The sequence below is a fragment of the Pleurodeles waltl genome, chromosome 4_1 (assembly GCF_031143425.1).
Source record: "Pleurodeles waltl isolate 20211129_DDA chromosome 4_1, aPleWal1.hap1.20221129, whole genome shotgun sequence".
In the NCBI taxonomy this organism is placed as follows: domain Eukaryota; kingdom Metazoa; phylum Chordata; class Amphibia; order Caudata; family Salamandridae; genus Pleurodeles; species Pleurodeles waltl.
The window spans coordinates 999832286-999851065 of record NC_090442.1 but is presented as its reverse complement, the minus strand read 5'-3'; the positions used below and the strand labels follow the sequence as shown (position 1 = coordinate 999851065).

General features: G+C 41.5%; 1 protein-coding gene across 1 annotated transcript in view; it reads left to right on the top strand.

Annotated features, from left to right (window-relative positions):
* Nucleotides 1-18780, top strand: part of PIK3CG (phosphatidylinositol-4,5-bisphosphate 3-kinase catalytic subunit gamma) — a 271650-nt gene that overhangs the window by 239429 nt on the left and 13441 nt on the right. The window contains exons 9-10 of the mRNA XM_069229845.1: nt 13164-13275; nt 15839-15996. Coding sequence (XP_069085946.1) covers nt 13164-13275; nt 15839-15996 — 270 coding nt within the window. The remainder of the gene's footprint in view (nt 1-13163; nt 13276-15838; nt 15997-18780) is intronic.

Here is an 18780-nt window from a genome sequence, read left to right as displayed (position 1 = left end):
ATTCTCTCACGGAACGTGAAAAGGAAGTTCTCAAAGAGTATCTGCAAGAAAATCTGCACAGCGGTCTTATTGTGCCATCATCCTCTCCAGCGGGGGCTCCTCTCTTTTTTGTACCCAAGAAGACGAAGGATCTTTGTCCCTGTCTCGATTTTCGTGGTTAAAATAAAATCACTATAAAAGACCGTTATCCTTTACCCCTCATCAAGGATATTCTAGAGGCAGTCAGAGGGGCTCAACGATTTACCAAACTAGATCTTTGTGGAGCTTACCACCTTTTGCTCATCAAAGAAGGAGATGAGTGGAAGACTGCCTTCCGAACCCCATTTGGTCATTATGAGTACAGAGTTATGCCTTTTGGTCTCACTAATGCCCCCTCAATTTTCCAAAGATTTATGGACTCTGTGTTTTCTGATCTCTTGAACCATACGGTAGTCATCTACTTAGACGATATCCTTATTTATTCTAAACGTCCTGAACTTCATTCAACTCATGTGAAACAAGTCCTCCAAAGACTCAGGGTACATCAACTGTCCTGTAAACCAGAGAAATGTGAGTTTGATAAGACCAAAGTCAAATATTTGGGTTATCACCTTAGTCCCACTGGAATAGCTATGGACCCGGAAAAGGTACAAGCCATCCTAGACTGGCCTTCCCCTTCCTCTATTAAGGAAACTCAATGTTTTCTAGGACTGGCTAACTTTTATAGTCAGTTTATTTTTGACTTTGCAGAACAAACTAGCCACATTACTCAAACATTAAAGAAGTAGAATTTATGTAAAGGCTTTGTCTGGACAAGGGCAGCTGAAACAGCTTTTCAAAGTCTAAAAAAGGCCTTCACTCAAGCACCGATACTGAGACAACCAGATACCAACAAACAATTTATTGTTGTTATGGATGCTTCTGAAAGAGCCATTGGAGCTGTCTTACTCCAACAACAAGATGATGATGGTCTAGAACATCCTGTGTTCTATTTGTCCCATGTACTCTCGGTGTCGGAACAACATTACTCAGTATTAGAAAGCCTGCCTAGAGTGGAGACAATTCCTTATGGGTTCCAAAGAGCCCTTCGAGGTGAGAACGGACCATCGTAACCTACAATGTTTACGTAACTTTCAATGCCAGAACAGTCGTCAGGCTCATTGGGCCTTTTTCTTCAGTCAGTACGACTTTTATGTCACTTACATTCCTGGATCCCAAAACATACTGGGCGATGCTGTGTCTTGCCATTATCCAGATTGTACTCCTACCCCATCACAATATCTACTTGAGCCCAGTAAGATCATCGGTGCAGCTCAATCATTCCTGGATGAGGTACAACTGGAATATACCAACCTTTCTGATCAAGAGTTAGAGAACTTAAACCCCCTAATACGTAAACAGAAGGGATATTATTATTACAGGAACCTGTTGTTCCTCCCTACTAGCAGAGTAAGGGAAAAGGCGGTACAAATGTGCCATGATTCTCCGGTTGCTGGTCATAGAGGCATCAAGGCCACGCAGGAATTACTCTCACGATCTTTCTAGTGGCCTACCTGGAAATCGGATGTCGAAAGATACGTTCAGGCCTGTCCCATATGTGCCCAAGTAAAAATACCCCGTACCAGACCTGCGGGATTACTACAACCATTATCTGTTCCACCTGCTCCCTGGCACACCATTTCTACTGATTTCATGTGTTCACTACCTCCATCAGCAGGAAACCGGGTTATCATGGTCATGATAGATTCCTTTACAAAGATGGCTCACTTCACTGCCCTAAAAAAATTACCTACCTCTCAAGAACTAAGTCAGATAATTATCCATCATATTTTTCGTCTCCATGGGCTCCCACACAGCATTGTATCAGACAGGGGACCTCAGTACATCTCCTGGTTTTGGAAACATTTCTGTAGGATACTGAATATCAATATAGCATTATCATCTGGTTTCCATCCCCAAACCAATGGACAGACCGAATGTCTCAACCAAGGACTAGAGCAGTACCTTCGCTGCTTTTGTAATTCTACCCAGAGTAACTGGAACACTTACCTTCCTATCGCTGAATTCTCTTACAATAACACTGTCCATAGTGCCTCCAAGGTCACCCCCTTTTTCTGTTCTTATGGCTATCATCCTACCTCTTTTCCTACTACTCCTCAGTCTACCTCTTCTCTTCCTGGTGTCACTTCATTTTCCAAACGACTTCTACAGATCCATAGATTGATTCGATCTAACTTGCTTAACACTAAGAGGTACATGAGGAGAATGGCAGATAAGAAGCGCAGGGATGCTCCAGTATATCACATCCAGGATAAAGTCTGGCTTTCTTCAAAATTTCTGCCTTTGCGACTTTCTCAGAACAAGTTACTATGGTCCTTTCCGTATTCTTCAGCTGATTAATCCTGTCACTGTCCGTCTTCACTTGCCTCATACCTGGAAGATCCATCCAGTCTTCCATGTTTCCCAACTTAAACCCTATGTGCCTGATCCTTACTCTCTGCATTTTCCTTGTCCTCCTCCTTTGTTAGTGAATGATGAACCAGAATATGAGGTACAGGAAATTTGTGACTCTTGTATCTTTCGCAAACGTCTTCAGTATCTGATTCACTAGAAGGGTTACCCTCTTAGTGAATGCTCTTGGGAAGATGCGTCTTCTGTTCACGCCCCTCTTCTGATCCATCACTTTCACCACCTGTTTATGCACAAACCTGGACCTTCGGGGGGGGGGACCTACTGGCGCGAGCCAAACATTCGGCTCTGGCCGAGGCGCGTGGCATGGAGACGCGCCGCACCCCCAGCCTGTTGTGCTACCTACGAGGCCCCAAATTGGGCATGGGGCCTCGTTCATTCATAGCGTGACGCTCTTTCAGGCAGGTCTAACCCTCCCCCACTCACCTGTTCTTGTTGTCTTCTTCTTTTTCTTTCACCTTCATTGTGCCTCCCTTTATGTTTTTTCCTTCTTCCCATATTACCCCTCTCTTACCAGCATGCTTTAGTTCCCTACTCTCTATGGCTCCTTGTCCATTATGTTCTATGTGTTTTTCCCTATCTAAGATGGTGTCCTTGCACTTCCTGTTGGTCACTTCCTGTTTTTTTTGGTATTTAAGGGCTGTGATTTTTTCCCTCCCTTCTGTTTGGATGGTGTCTTCGCTCCTGCTTTCTTGTGTCAGATACTGGTTCACATCTGTTCCAGTGTTTTTCCTGTTCCTTTTTGATCTTGTATTTACTTATTCATTTTGCTCCTGTTTCAGGACATTTTCTTTTCTGGAGGTTTTTTCCCCTTTTCAGGTTTTTTTTCCCTCTGGCACTACTTCTGAAGGACACGGCCTGCCCTTGGCGTTTCCATCGCCTGCAGCACCGTGGCTACCAGAAAGAGTCGCCCCTACCTGAGCCAAGGCCGAACATTCAGGAACAAGATCCTCGCCACTCGTTCTGCGGACTCCAGGTTAAAGAAGCACGTAAGTCGTGACATGATTTCAGTATCAGGACAGGTAAAACACATCAGTACGTGTCCTACCCTTTAAATACTCTGCACCCTGCCCATGGGCCTACCTACCTAGGGCCTACCTTAGGGGTGACTTATGTGCAGCAAAAGGGAAGGTTTGGGCCTAGCAAGTGGGTGCACTTGCCAGGTCGAAAGGGCAGTTTAAAGCTCCACACACAGACCCTGCAGTAGCTGGTCTGAGACATGTTTACAAGGCTACTCTTGAGGGTGGCACAATCAGTGCTGCAGACACACTAGTAGCATTTGATTTACAGGCCCTGGGAACCTCTAGTGCACTTTACTAGGGACTTACTAGTAAATCAAATATGCCAGTCATGGATAACCAAATACCAATACAATTTAGACAGAGAGCACTTGCACTTTAGCATTGGTTAGCATTGGTAAAGTGGCCATAGTATCAAACCCAGCCAAAACAAATCGTAGCACAGGGTCCAAAAACAAGGGGTCAGAAGCAAAGAGTACAAGGAAACCACACCAAGAGCTGCCAGGTCTAACACATATCAATATTTTCAGCACATAATAATGGAGAATCAGTGTAAAACCAACGCGCGTCACTGTAAAATGATCACTAACCTCATTTTCAAGTAGGTAAGTCACAAAAGCGTACCTGCAGGTCTATGTGAACAAGTGCAGATTCTCTTGTTAAAACTTTTATTTATTTTTTCTCCAGGGGGACAGTATTTTCCCCTATGAAGAAACTCCCTTCCCACTGTCGAAAAGGTTTTAAATCTCATGTTGTCAAGAGTAATTTCTAAACTTTCTGTGAGTAGGAAGTGGTTAGAGAAGAGTTGGTAAATACCCATACACTGGTAAGGTTACACTGTGCACAAACTCAGCAGACATTCTAGCCCTGGAACAAGCACTTCCTATCTATTTCCATCCCCCATAGTAGATTTGCTCCCAGGAAATTCATCATGTGAGTAAACCCTTTTATGGGTGAAAAACAGCTTGTGTGTGTGTGTAGGCAATCATCACATGTGTAGAAGGTCCTTAGCATTTTCACTCTAACAAGACTTTGCAGAGGTTACATAATTGTAAAATGTAAACATCCAGTCACTGATATAGTACGTAGTACATGCTCAAAATTATGACAAACAAGGGAAATTAAGCAACGTGCCGAAGAATTACACGTTATGCTCAAATGTACAGTGTCAGACTGTGATTGATTTCCTTGATCCTTGGTTGTGAACCTAGGCACTAGGCTGCCATTATAATAAATCTTTATTCAGAGTGACATTTAGTGAGGTCGCAGGAATGCTTAAATTGATGCAGCAATTCACAAGATGCTGTCTCAGATACAAAATAAGAAAGAGAACAATGATATATCCTGAAATATGCTACAATCAAAAAATTTACATAATGAGCAGGCTCACACATTTAGAGCACTAGCATGATCAGAAAGCTATCCTAAACAAAGCTTATGCATAAGAAGAGCCTGTGCATATGCAGAGCACATGAATATTCCATGATTTGAGATAACTAGATCCCTGCTATGTTCAGAGTCTAGTATAATCTGAAACATGCATGACCAGAACCTGCTAGAATCCAGATCCTGGCCCTAGTATAATCAGAAATGATGTTACCATACCTCTGATGTGATGAGAATGTTACTGTAATTTGTCACTTGATTACATGGCATCAAATTGGACAGTGATTATTAACCAGGCAAGTAGATCACTGAAGTGTCTAGGCTACTGAGCAAGTAGATATTTTATAAAGTTCCACATTCCCAAATAGATACAAATATGAACTTTGAGTTAGGGTTTTGCATTTGTTCACCATGTTACCTTTTTGATTCTATGTCTGAAGCTCTAGGCAAAATGACAGGATCTTTGATTTGAGTAATTAAATATTTGCAGGTTTTTCCCCAACTTCTGCTTTTTCATGGTGTTTGACAGCACGGAATTAATCTATATGCTTAATGGTATCCTCTCATTAGTTTGACTATGGTTACTGTGAATCACTATTACTGTTATCGTGAACATCGCATTGACCCTCCTCTTGGTTCTATCTCCCAAGTTGTTGAGTAAAAATAATAAATTTACCAGCTTTTGCAGTCACAGGTTGAAGCTATGTACATTGAAAGTGAAGCAATGTAACCTTGCAAAATTCACTTACCATCATGAAGTTAACCCAGTAGTCCCTTATCACTCAGGATGACTTGGAGTTTTATGTCCAGCTTATGTGAATTAATATTTAATTTTCCTGCAGTACTTTGCTGATCTTGCTTCTTGATTTCATAGTATGGTTTCATCATGCAAAAAAGTGATGCAGATCATTTAAGAAGACACAATATAATTAATACAAAATGTAAATATTTCAAGAGCCAATTTTTTAGTCCTGCAATATAAGATCCCATCTCATTTGTAGCCTATTATCTAGTTTTCATTAAAGTCTATACACTCTCCATCTTTATTCCCAAGTTATATTATTCAAGACATCACCCTGCTGTTGCAAGGAATATGTGAGGATGAGCCCCTGTGGGTGTAACGCTGTGCTGTGTGTGAGGAAGGTCTTTATTTAGGATGATTGTGAACAGATGATGCAAAATAAACAATCCATCCACAGATAGTAAAGAAAATGGAATAAAAAAATAACTCCTGATGATGACTTGATAATTAAATTCCTCTGCACAACATCAAGTGTCAACTTCTTCAAATCCACTTCTTATAAAGATGATGTCTTAGTCTCATCCTTCACAAAAGCTTTCTCTGGGGATGCTCTCACATCCCTTCTAACCGCCTCCCTGGCTCAAGGCATCTTCCCAGAAGCTCTCAAGACAGTCTGGATCCTCCTACTCCTAATGAAACCTACACTACACCCTGATGACCTCACTAACTATAAGCCCATCATCTACTATCCACCCGCAACCTCATTGAAAAAGCAGTCAGTGTTCTACTCCAAGATCACATTAATTTTAACAGTCTCCTTCATGACTACCAGTCTGGCTTCAGAGCACTTTCAGCATGGAGACTGCTACATTCTCTGTTGTAGATAAGGACTTCCTGACCACGGATGCAGATAAGATAACCTCTTCCTCTTGATATTGCTGCTTTCAACAAAGTTTTATGGATATGGCCTTCACAGGTACTGCTTCTATCTTTTCAACCAACACCACTATGTTCACATGAGCACCTCGAAGCCACAGTGCCCCAGGGTTCCATTCTGTCCCTTTTCATCTTCAACCTCTGCACGGAGCTGCTGGGTGCTCAACTCAAACAGATAGCAACATCAATAGTCACCAGGATGTTGATGATGCACAACTTTACTTGAAAGTTGCCTCTGCTTCAGACATCCTGTGCCTCAAACACATAGACCTGTTTATCTAGTGCCTACCTCAAGCTCAACCTAAGCAAGACAAAGTTCTTGTTATTTGCTAAAAACAAAAAAACAATACAGGCACAGCACAATGATTTGAACCTTTACTCCTTTAAACCTCAACTTTCACCCAGTGCCGAGTCACTTGAATTTACTCTAGACACCAACCTCATTCTCAGGAACACATTGCCAAAAAACACAAAAACGGTCTGGTACTAGCCCGCTTTTCTTAAGAAAGTGAAACTCGTTCTTCCAGTAAGCAAGAACTGAGGTTCATCAACCTCTCATACTTTTGCATCTGGATGGTGGTAATGCCCTGCTCCATGGCCTTTCAGATTTCACATTAGCACTTCTTAAGTGCATAAAACACGCAACAGCAGGTATCATCCAGGACCTGAAGAAATATGTTTACATCACCCCCATCCTGATGGAATTCCATTGGCTCCACTTGCCAGCCCACACCATCTTCACAACCAGCTGCATCATTTATAAACCAGCACCTTATCTTGCAGACAAGCTTATCATCTCTGATGGTTCTGATAACACCCGCAGCCAGGACACCATTAGACCACAGACCAAGAAGTGTAAAAACGAAAAAGGCAGCAGCCTTTTCCATCTCTGCATCCTCCATCTGGAACAACATTCCTGTATCCATAAGGACCACCCCAACTATGCTCCAATTTATGGAGGAATTAAAGACTCACCGCTTTAAAGAAAATTACATCACAACACCTTAACCATCCACAAACCAGCTACCTCTCTGATCATTCGTTGAATGTATACATCTCTTTGGCCCAGTACAGAGGTCTGCTGCATTTTGGCTAGGTTTTCACTATAGAAATACCACATACATACTTACAACCTACATACATAAATACATACATATAGATACATATAGAGAGTGTTTTGAGCATGTAGAACATTAGCAGGGATAGGAAGAGGATTAATTGGGAGTCTCTAAAGTAGATTGTGCTCTAGAAATGGACAGTAACATGATCAAGCTTTAAGCGGATACAGGATTATTGTATATCATAATAATACAATGAAAGTAGATCTAAGATAAATGGGGGTGTAAAGTCGAAACTGTATGGAATAAATGGTGTAACCACTCCCATCCATGGTGTTTGGCTTGCAAATGTAACATTTAGGGAAATAAAATGTAAAGGAATTGTTTGGGTACAGCAGTTTTGGTTGGAGACATTAATATATATTAGGTCTGTATAATTTAGGCCTGCTCTTAAAACCTGAATGTTTCAAACACGTTTTGCTAGTGGATAAGGGGTAGATGGGATTTTGAAAAAGAAAATGATGGTATGTGTTTAAAGGGATTCTACGGAAATTGAAATATGTGTGTACAATAAAGTTGAAGGAGGTGATGTTTCAGGTGTGCTATCGTTTAGATAGAGTATTATTGATTGTCAGAAAGGGAGAAAATTGTTTTAAAAAAATTGTAGCAAAGTGGTAGAGAAATGTAAAGATTGTTTATCCCCAGTGGTGAGCAGATGCAAAGGAGAAAGTGAGTGAACTTTAGAAGCCCAAACAGGAACATTCTTGTGTACAGCTTTCCACTCCAAAATATAAATGTGATGCTGCTAGTAATAAAGAGGGTGACCTGAGAGCCAAAAGGCAGCCCTGGAAAATGTGTTCATACAAACTCCCTAGTGCAGTGGTTCCCAACCTTTTGACTTCTGTGGACCCCCATTTTATCATTACTAGAACCCAGGGACCCCACTGAATCATTATTGGAATCTGGGGACCCCCCCAATAAGTCATTGGGGACCTAAACTTTTAATATTATTTAATTTTCTGAGCAGTCCCAGGGGTCCCCGGACCACAGGTTGGGAACCACTGCCCTAGTGTACTGAGTAATTGTGTCAAGATAGTCCGACATTGTTTAGGGGGCTTTGGGGGGACATTATCTATGTTTTTACAAGGAAAATTGTACTGATGATCAAAAACAACCACTCAGACCTATGCATACTGGAAGGTTTCCTTTTGTCCCCTATGGCCATTCCAGTGCTGGTTAAATATATTACTAAACTAGTCTTTAAATCGGTCTCTCATCAGATATGCTTGCACACAGAATCCATATGATCAACAGTTTTGATGACAATGGTATATTTCCATTTGGTTCCTGAGTGCGATAAGAGAGGGTTCAATAATGACTTTGATTTGGGTTTGCATATATTAGCTGTTCCAAGATTAACACTGCACAAAGTAAAATGTAGTGTTTTGAAACAGAGGTTGAATATTTGAGATACAAAAGTACACAACATGGTGTCAATTCTAAATCAGAACTGTTACCTGTGATTTGATATTCACCTGCTCCAAATCATATAAATGAGCAGTGTTCATTCTTGCGACTTTTTCAGTTTGATGCTATTCTTGGGGTTCATTTAGTGCTATGTCTGGACCAATGTGCAGGTTAATGAAAATAGAAGTGAGCCGCAGGAAAAAGACTTTTGAAATGGTCAAAAGTATAGAAGCACCTTTTGAAAATACTTTTTAGGTGGGTGTGGAACCTTTGTTGGCAGCCAATGCAAGTGCATATGGAGTGCAACTGAGAGGGGTAAAAGAGCATTTGGAGGCCTTTGCTCAAGCACACCGAGTGACACAGAGATGCTATATGCAGGTATTAAGAGACTGTCCCTGGTGTGTGCTTTGGTGGCAGACTAGTTCAGGACCTATTTTTGGGGTACTGCATTCATAACACATTATCAAAAACCACTATTTGTATTGGAACAAGAGGGAGCAGACAAGGTCTCTCCTTAACTAGCAGGATTAGCAGCCTGATTTCAAGGGTACTAATAAAAAAATCAGTATGTTTCATATTGTAAACATAGTTCAGCAGACGTCTCATCAAAATGTCTAATTCAGGCGGGATATGATTTTGCAAGGAATTGGGATGTGAGACAATTGTGGGTTCTTTTGCGGAAGATGTACATAAGGGAACAGCACTATCAATGCATGGAAACGTTCAAGATGGCTCACACTTTTAAACAGAGTGAAAAGTATACATAAAGGGTTTGTAAAAAAACAGAAAGCAACACCGAGAACGAGTTGCACTATTTTAGAAGTTTAAAGAGGAATATTAAGGAAAAGAAGCGTGTTGCCAAGAGGACACAAATGTGTGACCTGGAAGAGGTGATTACAATTTTGTTGAATTGGCCTCATAAAGGTCATTTGTGATCAAAATAAAAATTGACATGGAAAGATGAATACATAATTGTAAGAAATATGTATGCAGTAAGAAGAGGCTGATTACTCATTCAACTCTCATGATGAGTGTAGCAGTACCTAAAACAATGTTGGAAAACATAGATATGGATTTCATTGGGCCATTGAAAATGTTGCTAGATGATAGAACTATAATACAATGAATCTTCTTTGTATGTCTAAAAAGATCAACTTCAAGTACAATCTCTTTTTTTAATCAACTGTTTAAAATTAGAAACTCCCCGGGATGTTCTAACTCCTGATTTACTTCAGAGGTATGCATTTTTACATACACCAGAAGCAAAACACATTAGAAACGCACCTCACTATCCAGTTGACAATCCCCAATATGAACGTATAGTGGAAAATTATGTGTTCAATAAGATGGGTAAAAGATATGTTGCGCAGTTATCTAGAGTTAAATGACAAATTTATCTTCATTTGTGTTGAGGAAGGGTTCACAGACTTCTACTAAATTTAATTCTGTGTTGGTTAGTACTGATTGAGGATGCAAAATCGGAGATCAAAACGAGTTAAGGAATGGATGGCAACATTTTGATTCAGAAATCCTTTGTTTTTCAATTAATCACCGGATTTGTATAGCGCTTAATAACAGTCCAGGCAACAAGATTCTGTGAGATACAAGGAGGGAATGAAGCCAATATTACTTTCTAAGGTGTCTACAGTGATGATTTCAATAAGTGCCCATATACATATAGATATAACCACCTATGGAACCTACAAGGAAACAACGAAAAGGGAAGATGAAAGTGTACCAGACAGACCAGAAGGTGACCAGCAGAGTGAAGTGGATAAATGGATGTCTGAGAGAAAATCGCTAACAAAAATATAGGCCCTCATTATGAACACGGCGGTCGAAACCGCCATGTTCATGCTGGCGGTCAAACCACTGACCGCCAGCGTCCCCGGATCCACGCCGGCCGTATAATGAATATTCCTGGGGGCCAGCGGTGGAAACATTGTTTCTGCCTGCCAGCCCACAGGAATGCCTGACCGGGACATTGACGGCTGCTCCACATGGAGGCCGCCGCCAATGCCTCTGTTTGGCGGGTGCAGCTGCACCCGTCACGCAGATCACTGCCCGAAAATCGGGCAGTGACTTGCACAATGGGGCACTGCACAGGGGCCCCTGCACTGCCCATGCAATTGCATGGGCAGTACAGGGGCCCCCAGGGGTGCCCCGGTGCACCCCTTCCACCAGCCTTTCCCTGGCAGGTTTAGGCTGAGGAATCATTATCCGAGGAGCAGCACCGCTGCCCTGTCGGATAATGATACCGACCACCGCCAGGCTGCCTGACGGAGGCAGCCTGGCGGTGAGTGAGGGCTGCCAATGGCGGCCCTCATGGTGTTCTTTATGTGGCGGTGTGGCCTGCCATGCCGGCTGGCGGGTTTTCCCACCACCGCCGGCATGGCGGGCCACACCGCCAAGTTCATAATGACCACTATAGTGTGGACAGAATTTTGTGTCAGATATATGGAGGACCAAAATATCGAAAAGCGCAAATAGTTAAGAAAAGATTTACTATTCTCAACTCCACATCTACGTACATTGCAGATATATTTTGTCAAGGTACGTATATGTGGAGTTAAGTATAGTAGAACTTTCCTTTCTTACAGAAACTTATCGTCATAATATTTTTGTCCTCAATATTCTTGACATCATATTTTGTCCAAACACCGGGTGAACATAATTGGCACTTATAGAAAACCATCATGATATTACAACGAATATCTGTAGCACGAACTTGCAGTTATTCTTTTGATTTGTAATGAAATTGTATCTGTCCTACATATTCCTTTTTAATGTAACAAATTATGTATTTTACATTTGGTTGTGTTCTTTTTATTTAGAGACGTAGTGTATGATAGTTTGTGGTAGACATGTCTTCTCAAGCAAGCTAGAATTTCACGGAGCCACAGTATGTCATGAAAGAATGTTGAGCTGTGTGTGATGGGGAGCTATTGCTAGTTGATCTTGACTAAATGTAGTGAGAGGTTACCTCCAGGTGATTATAAAAAAATGTCCATATTCATTAACGGAACCAAGTCAGTGGATGAGCGTTGCCACAGTGATGTTGCTATATGAACATGCACCATGCATAGGGTTTTTTCCAGTGGTGTCCAGCATTCAAACTCATTTTGTCACATAATTGTCTAACGATAAACTATAAAAAATGAATTTCTATACATTTGACCTTATTCAATACTCAATATCTTAAATGTAATTTAGCATTCAGAATATTTTGGAAATCACCATACTTACCAGTTTGCATGAGCAATGATTATAATGTTGAAAGCATCTATTTTTCTTCTTTGTTTTTTTACCCAACATTCAAAGTTTTTGCCAAATCAACTTTAATGTGTCGCACTCTATCAAATCACTTTGAGGGACCCCCTTTCCTTTAGCGTGTTTGATGGACATATGAATGGTTTTTCATATTGTTGACCCAGAAAAGTTCCTTGCATAGTGATGGACGTGTACCCCTGCCCTGGGTGCCCCATCCGTGATGATGTCTGGATCCATAAAGCTGATTTTGCTTGTCATAGACAAATGCGGATCATGCATGTAAATCATGACATAGGCCTGTCTCACGGTTTGCAGTCTGCTTGGACCAGGAGGGGCACCCAAAGCGCTACTTATAGTGGTGAAAGGCTACTGAATTTACCATATATTAAGCAGCACGAGCACGGTGGTGACAGCATAGTGTGGAGTGATCAGTAGACGTGAACAGGTCCTTTTTGCCTGTATCACTGGAGGTTCACTCATTTAAGGTTCAGATGCTGTATGCTTATGTGTGCTGGATGTATGTGTGCTGGTAAAGGGTGCAATAAAGGGATAATACAGTACTGTGCAGGACATGTATATTTTCTGCATGTGCACGGTGTCTGCGTGCTTTCGAATGGTACAGTACATGAATGATAGTGCTGCTTCATATTTTATCTTTGAGAGGAAAATGTACACTTCGTTTGCAGACTGGTAGTTGGCCTTGCACGTTTCCTCCTGGCCCCAGCACCATCATCTGCTAAATGTGAAGTTGCGCAGCAAATTAATTGTGCTCTGGTTGAATGCACATCATCTATGGGAACTAATTGCTCAAGTACTCTGTTTTCTGTATTTAATTAGTTGCATGCTGCAGTGGAAAGATTTGTGTATTCCTGTGCTGGTTACTGTGTGGCAACATTCGTACTGGGAATTGGAGACCGGCACAATGACAATATTATGATAACGGAATCTGGTAAGATTTTTTCTTAATGTTCTAATTTGCAAAAAAAAATTGTAAATATCGATTAAATTATGAAATATTGTATACCCATATCTTCGTCCTCACACTTCAGATGCTTTTAATATTTACTGTTTAGCTAATAAAAAGACCTATTAATCGCTCAATGACTTACAGGAAAGTTGAGCAATAGGTAGGTGGATTAATACATTTCCCTTGGCTTTGCAGCAATAATTGAAAACAAAAGCTAAAATTCGGATTCCTATTCTAAGATAAACTGCATGAGAGCTACATGGCTGTTGTTGCTGTTGTAAATATTTTTTTTTATGCCCCATAAGTGAAAGCATGCTCTAAAGAAATTCTGGAAAAATATTCCAAAAAATATATAAAGAGCATGGAATCAAAGCTACAAAGCCAACTTGTCATGTACCAAAGACAACATTTTGTGGCTTGACCCGTGGTGTGTATTGCTATTTGTCATGGATTTCTGTTAAACTTCCACTATCCAACCACCTTAGAATGCTGGCTGTCGGGGTAGTTTTCAAGGATGCTGAAAGGTTCCTCACACGTGTACCAACACTACTTGATGCTTAATTCTATTTTATTAATAAAATGGCTTCCATTATGGTTACTGCTGACACTGTGAAAAAATATGAAGTCATTCAATCCAACCTTTTGATTATTTGGGACCCTTGAGATGGCTCCTCCTTGTGGTGGAGACCAGCAGATGACAAAGAACCTTCACATGGGAAAACATGGCACGGTTGAGTGCATTGCGTTTGCTCTCTTCATATTGTTGGTCTTCATTAAAAGGGCCATCTCATGTCACAGCATGTTTCAAAACAGAGAAGATGGAATTTGGGCATGGTTTCTTCAAACTTCTGCAGTTCATTCAAGCAGATATCTCTCTCCTTGGCGTGTCTCTTCCATTCATAGACAGATTACAAAAGTATGCAATGCTAAATATGATTGATTAACTAATATATGTATTTCCGATCCATAAAAAAAATGTCAACAGCTTAAACTTTTAAAATATTCGCAAATGTACAATTATCAATTTTAGTTTAACTAGCTGCAATTTAGGCAATATGCCTACTGATATTTTGGCAAATTTATAACTTTAACTGGGAAAACTAGTGGTGGAACCATGCCTCCTCATGGTTACGCAACATCAAACACAGTAAAGACAGATTTAAGATTAAAAAAGGCTTTGTGAAATTCCCACCTTATTAAGCTAGAAATGTGTCAGCTCCTAGGCGATAAACGGCCAGGAGCTGACACATTTAGTAATGATGGAGTAAATGTTGAGGCAGGAGAATGAACCTATGAATTTAGGCACACTGCCTTCTAAAACCACTGGATGCCCTTGCACGGGCAAGGGCTATAGGTGACTATGGACCAGAGCATGAGTTGCACGGTACTAGCAGGTTGCAAACCTCACACACAAATGTAATGTTACTATGCAGTAACACCCCAACAGTACTGTGCAAATATGAATTAATTACCCTAGAATGAGGAATAGCTCTGTTAATTAAGCGAAATTCAACATGGTGTTCCAGGGTGGTGAATGTGAGCTGAGGGCATGTGCTGGGTGGGAGTGGAAGGAAAGGAAGGGGTTTTGGAAGGTTAAGGAAGGGAAGGTGTCCTGGCAGGTGACACCATTACATGCTCCCTCTTTGCTAACACGCTTGGGCAGGTTTGAAAATAGAGGCCTAGCTGCCATTGATTTCAAGCTACTTTATAGCCGTTTTTATCTGGCCAGTAAAATCGGGTCCAGTGTAAATGCTGACTTGGGACAGTGGTCCTCCACATTGTGATCAGGCAGATAGGAAAGCCACATGGAAATTCTCTTCCACCCAACACGTAATCAGACTCATAATGAGGAATATTAAAAAACAGTCAGTGGTAGCATGCATTTATTTTAATGGCATGTCTGGAAAGCGGAGTTCTGGATTTTAAAATTGGTGTGGGCACTAGACCTGAAACCTATGGGCATTGTTTTTTAATTATTCAACATTATGATGTTAGTCTGTGATAAACAGTCTGTGAATTCACTTAAAGTACCATAGTGCTGTGTGCCTCTTTAACACAGCAAAGTATGTATCCGCCTGTTCAACCAGCATTTGGCTTATCAATTCCCTGCTCCTGTTTCATTGGCTCTTTGACAATTATGCACAAAGGCTTAAAGAAAGCTGGCCCTCTTTGACTGATGTGGTAATCTCTGATTGTCAAACCCTTTCTTTCCTTGAGCAACAGCACTTCTGTGCAAATTGTCCTCTTTTTGTGAATGTTCAGTTACTTATTTTCAGAGGTTTTTCATAGCACCATGTTGCCGCAATTCAGACCCTTGTGAATGAATATTTGGTGTCATGGATGAGTATATTGTGTGTGGTATGTCAGACTAGAATGACTCATTTATTGCATTTGAAAAATCAAGGGATGGTAGAGATGTGGAGGAGGCGGAGGATTGTGGATGGGAGGTGGTTAGTAGTGAGAATGCAGTTGTTTGTGAAACTAACTATTGAATAGTTTAACTGTTTCCTTTAACAATAACTGATCTTGTGTTTTTCCTTTTAAGGGAATCTTTTCCATATTGACTTTGGCCACATTCTTGGGAATTATAAGAGCTTCCTTGGAATCAATAAAGAAAGGGTGCCGTTTGTGTTGACACCGGATTTCCTTTACGTGATGGGAATCTCTGGGAAGAAGACGAGTCAACATTTTCATAAGTTTCAGGTAAAATGGAGTATTTGTGTTTGGAACACTTTGTGGCAGTATAATAAAGATATTTAGTCTACTGAAATTACCCCAGTGACCACCTTTTGCAGTTGATGTTCGGTCTGCCTTCAACCTAAGTATGAATTTAGCAGGAACCTTCAGATCTACCAAGGAGCAGGAATTTTCATTATAAACACATTGTGTGTCCTTTAAAGATTTTTCACTGTGTTCATTTTTGTAAGTTTCATTTTTTATGTTTTCAAGTATTGCTGAGGTGTCTTAAAAAAAGGAGACACTGTGTAAGTCTGTTAGACAAAACCTCAAAAGCTCAGGGTGAGGGCCACTCACCATTTACAGGAACTTATGAAGTGTACTGGGTGCTTATCTGCCGTTTTCTCCATTTCCACCAAGGAAAGACTGGCACGCTTGTGACCTCACTATGTCAAATATGTTCTCTGTGCAAGTGGCAAATTTCAGTTGCACTGCAGCTTTTTCAATACTGAATCACTATTTTAGCAGGCACACATTTGAAATGGGGAACACTCTGTTTTGCCTGAGGAGTGCCTGATCCAAGTAAGGGTCTACTTGCCTGGCTCAGTAGCGGTTAAAATCATAGAACATGCTTTGTACCAACTCATGACCAGAAAAATACATAAAATATAGACTATGTTGTGAGCCACACCGAACAGCTGGACGATTCTGGAGTGGCCAGGAGGAGAGCTTTCAAAGGAGTCCTTTAGATTGGATTGGAACAATTGTGATCTTCTTTTGCAGAAATGGACTCAAGAGCTGACACCTGAATCCAAACTTGGTTTCCCAGTTTCAAAGTAGGCAGCCCTGGCTGTCAGGCTACATCTCCTCCCTAGTTTAGTATGAAGTTTCTTTGGGGCTCCAATATCCATGCTGCTGAACTAATGAGGGGGCTGATATAGAGTTTAGCGGAAAGTGTACCCTATCACAACGGTGACAGAGTAACCTCTATGCCAAATTCTCGGTCCACCTGCCTGATTTAGAGGTGGACGGATCTCTGGTTTATGCCATTAGAGTATAATTTACTCTGTTGGCATAAACCTTCCTTAGACAGCCCGACAGAGTAGGGGGCCATAAGAGGTAAGCCATCTGATTGTCTGCCCTCTTTAGAGAAAACACCCATGGTGTGGGGGTTATTTATTTTCTATGTGAAAAAAACAAATTTGGAAATGTTTGAAGCCTGACCCTTTTGTTTGATGAAGCCGTCCTTCAACCGTTTCCTGCATTAACAGGAACCACCATGACAGTGGTTCCTGCCAGAGGACAAAGATGTCTATGGGATTGGCTGACATCTCTAAATTTGGTGAGCACACTAAAAGCAGGGTGGTGGGCATAAAACCCTTCATCAGCCTTTCTTTACTCCATTTGCCAAACAGTAGTTCAGGCCTCAAGTCTGGAAATGATTAGAGACAAAAATAACTTTGGTAATTAAGCGGAAGAGACAAAGTCAACTTTTTCAACATTTCCAAGACAAGAAAACAGATGGAGCTGGTCTTGTTCCCATGCCGGCACTTAACTGGAGCACTTGGAAACTATGAACAGTCATATTAGTTCTGGGGATAAAGATGCAGTGGGCTCATGCTACTTCCACTGATGCAGCTGTGGTGTATGGCATGGCTCTCCTGCTAGTACATACAGATCAGGTCTGATAGTATCCAGCATGAACACACTGTAATTCCTCACAGTGTGTGTGCAGCGGGCTGAGGGCTTAGAAAGCTAACTAACTGTTTAAATGAATAGTAATCCTGAAACATTTATGCTTGGTCACCATATTTTAATCAGAACTGCATTTGGACATTAGTCATGTTAATAACACAGAGAACTAGGAACTTTCTGCCTTGTTTCCTAGAGGACTGTCTTGCTGATTAAGGCCTACCCTGATCTCTGAAAATGAAGTCTGGACCTGCTCCATTCACCCCAGGCATCATGAGTGATTCCAAGGGTCAGTTGGCTGAGCTCCTGTCTGAGCTACAGGAACACATCAGGCTCCAGTGGCCTCCCTGCAACTGCCCAACTGACCTGCTACACTGAATCTGCCTGGACCTGCAAATGGACCCGCCTGAGCCCTGCTGGTCTCTGCTAGTGTCCTTGATCCCCAAGAGGGGCCTCCCCACATCCTGGGCCCTTGGCTGAGATCAAAGTACACTCCAAGAAAAGGTAAGATCCTGAAGTTTTGGGCTTTTCATAACCGCGAATGGGCCTGTTCATGCTGAGACTGCTGCATGTGAAAACCATAAACGTTACCCTCTAGTGAGCCCGACTCTTTGCACTACAGTTACCACCAGTGAAGACCAGCAAGACGACATCCGCACTTCGCACTACAGCAACGACAACCCACTGTGACCTCCAACACAGAGCTCCAGCAACGACCATCCACGATGCACAACTGGCTCTTTGCTTTACAGCAAGAACAGACCACGCCGCCCAGCCTGCTCTTTGCAGTACAGCAACAACCATCTGCAACGCTCTCCCTGAGGTTTAGGCATGGGTTAATTTATTGACTTATTGCAGTTCACCTGACAAGGATTGTGGTGTTTGCCTGAGTAGGGCTTCCACCCCCCCTTAAGCAACAACCCAATTTCTTACAGTATAGTAAATGTGAACAGGGTTTCCCAAATTAAGAGGTTTCAGACCAGGGTGCATCACTCATTTACTGATGAAGGCCCACAGATGATTCTTATGCACTGCCCTGATTAAGGGGTAGGAATGCAATCTATTACATTATGCTGCAGGGGCCCTTTAAGATATGTGCATTTAATTGGGCTGCATGAC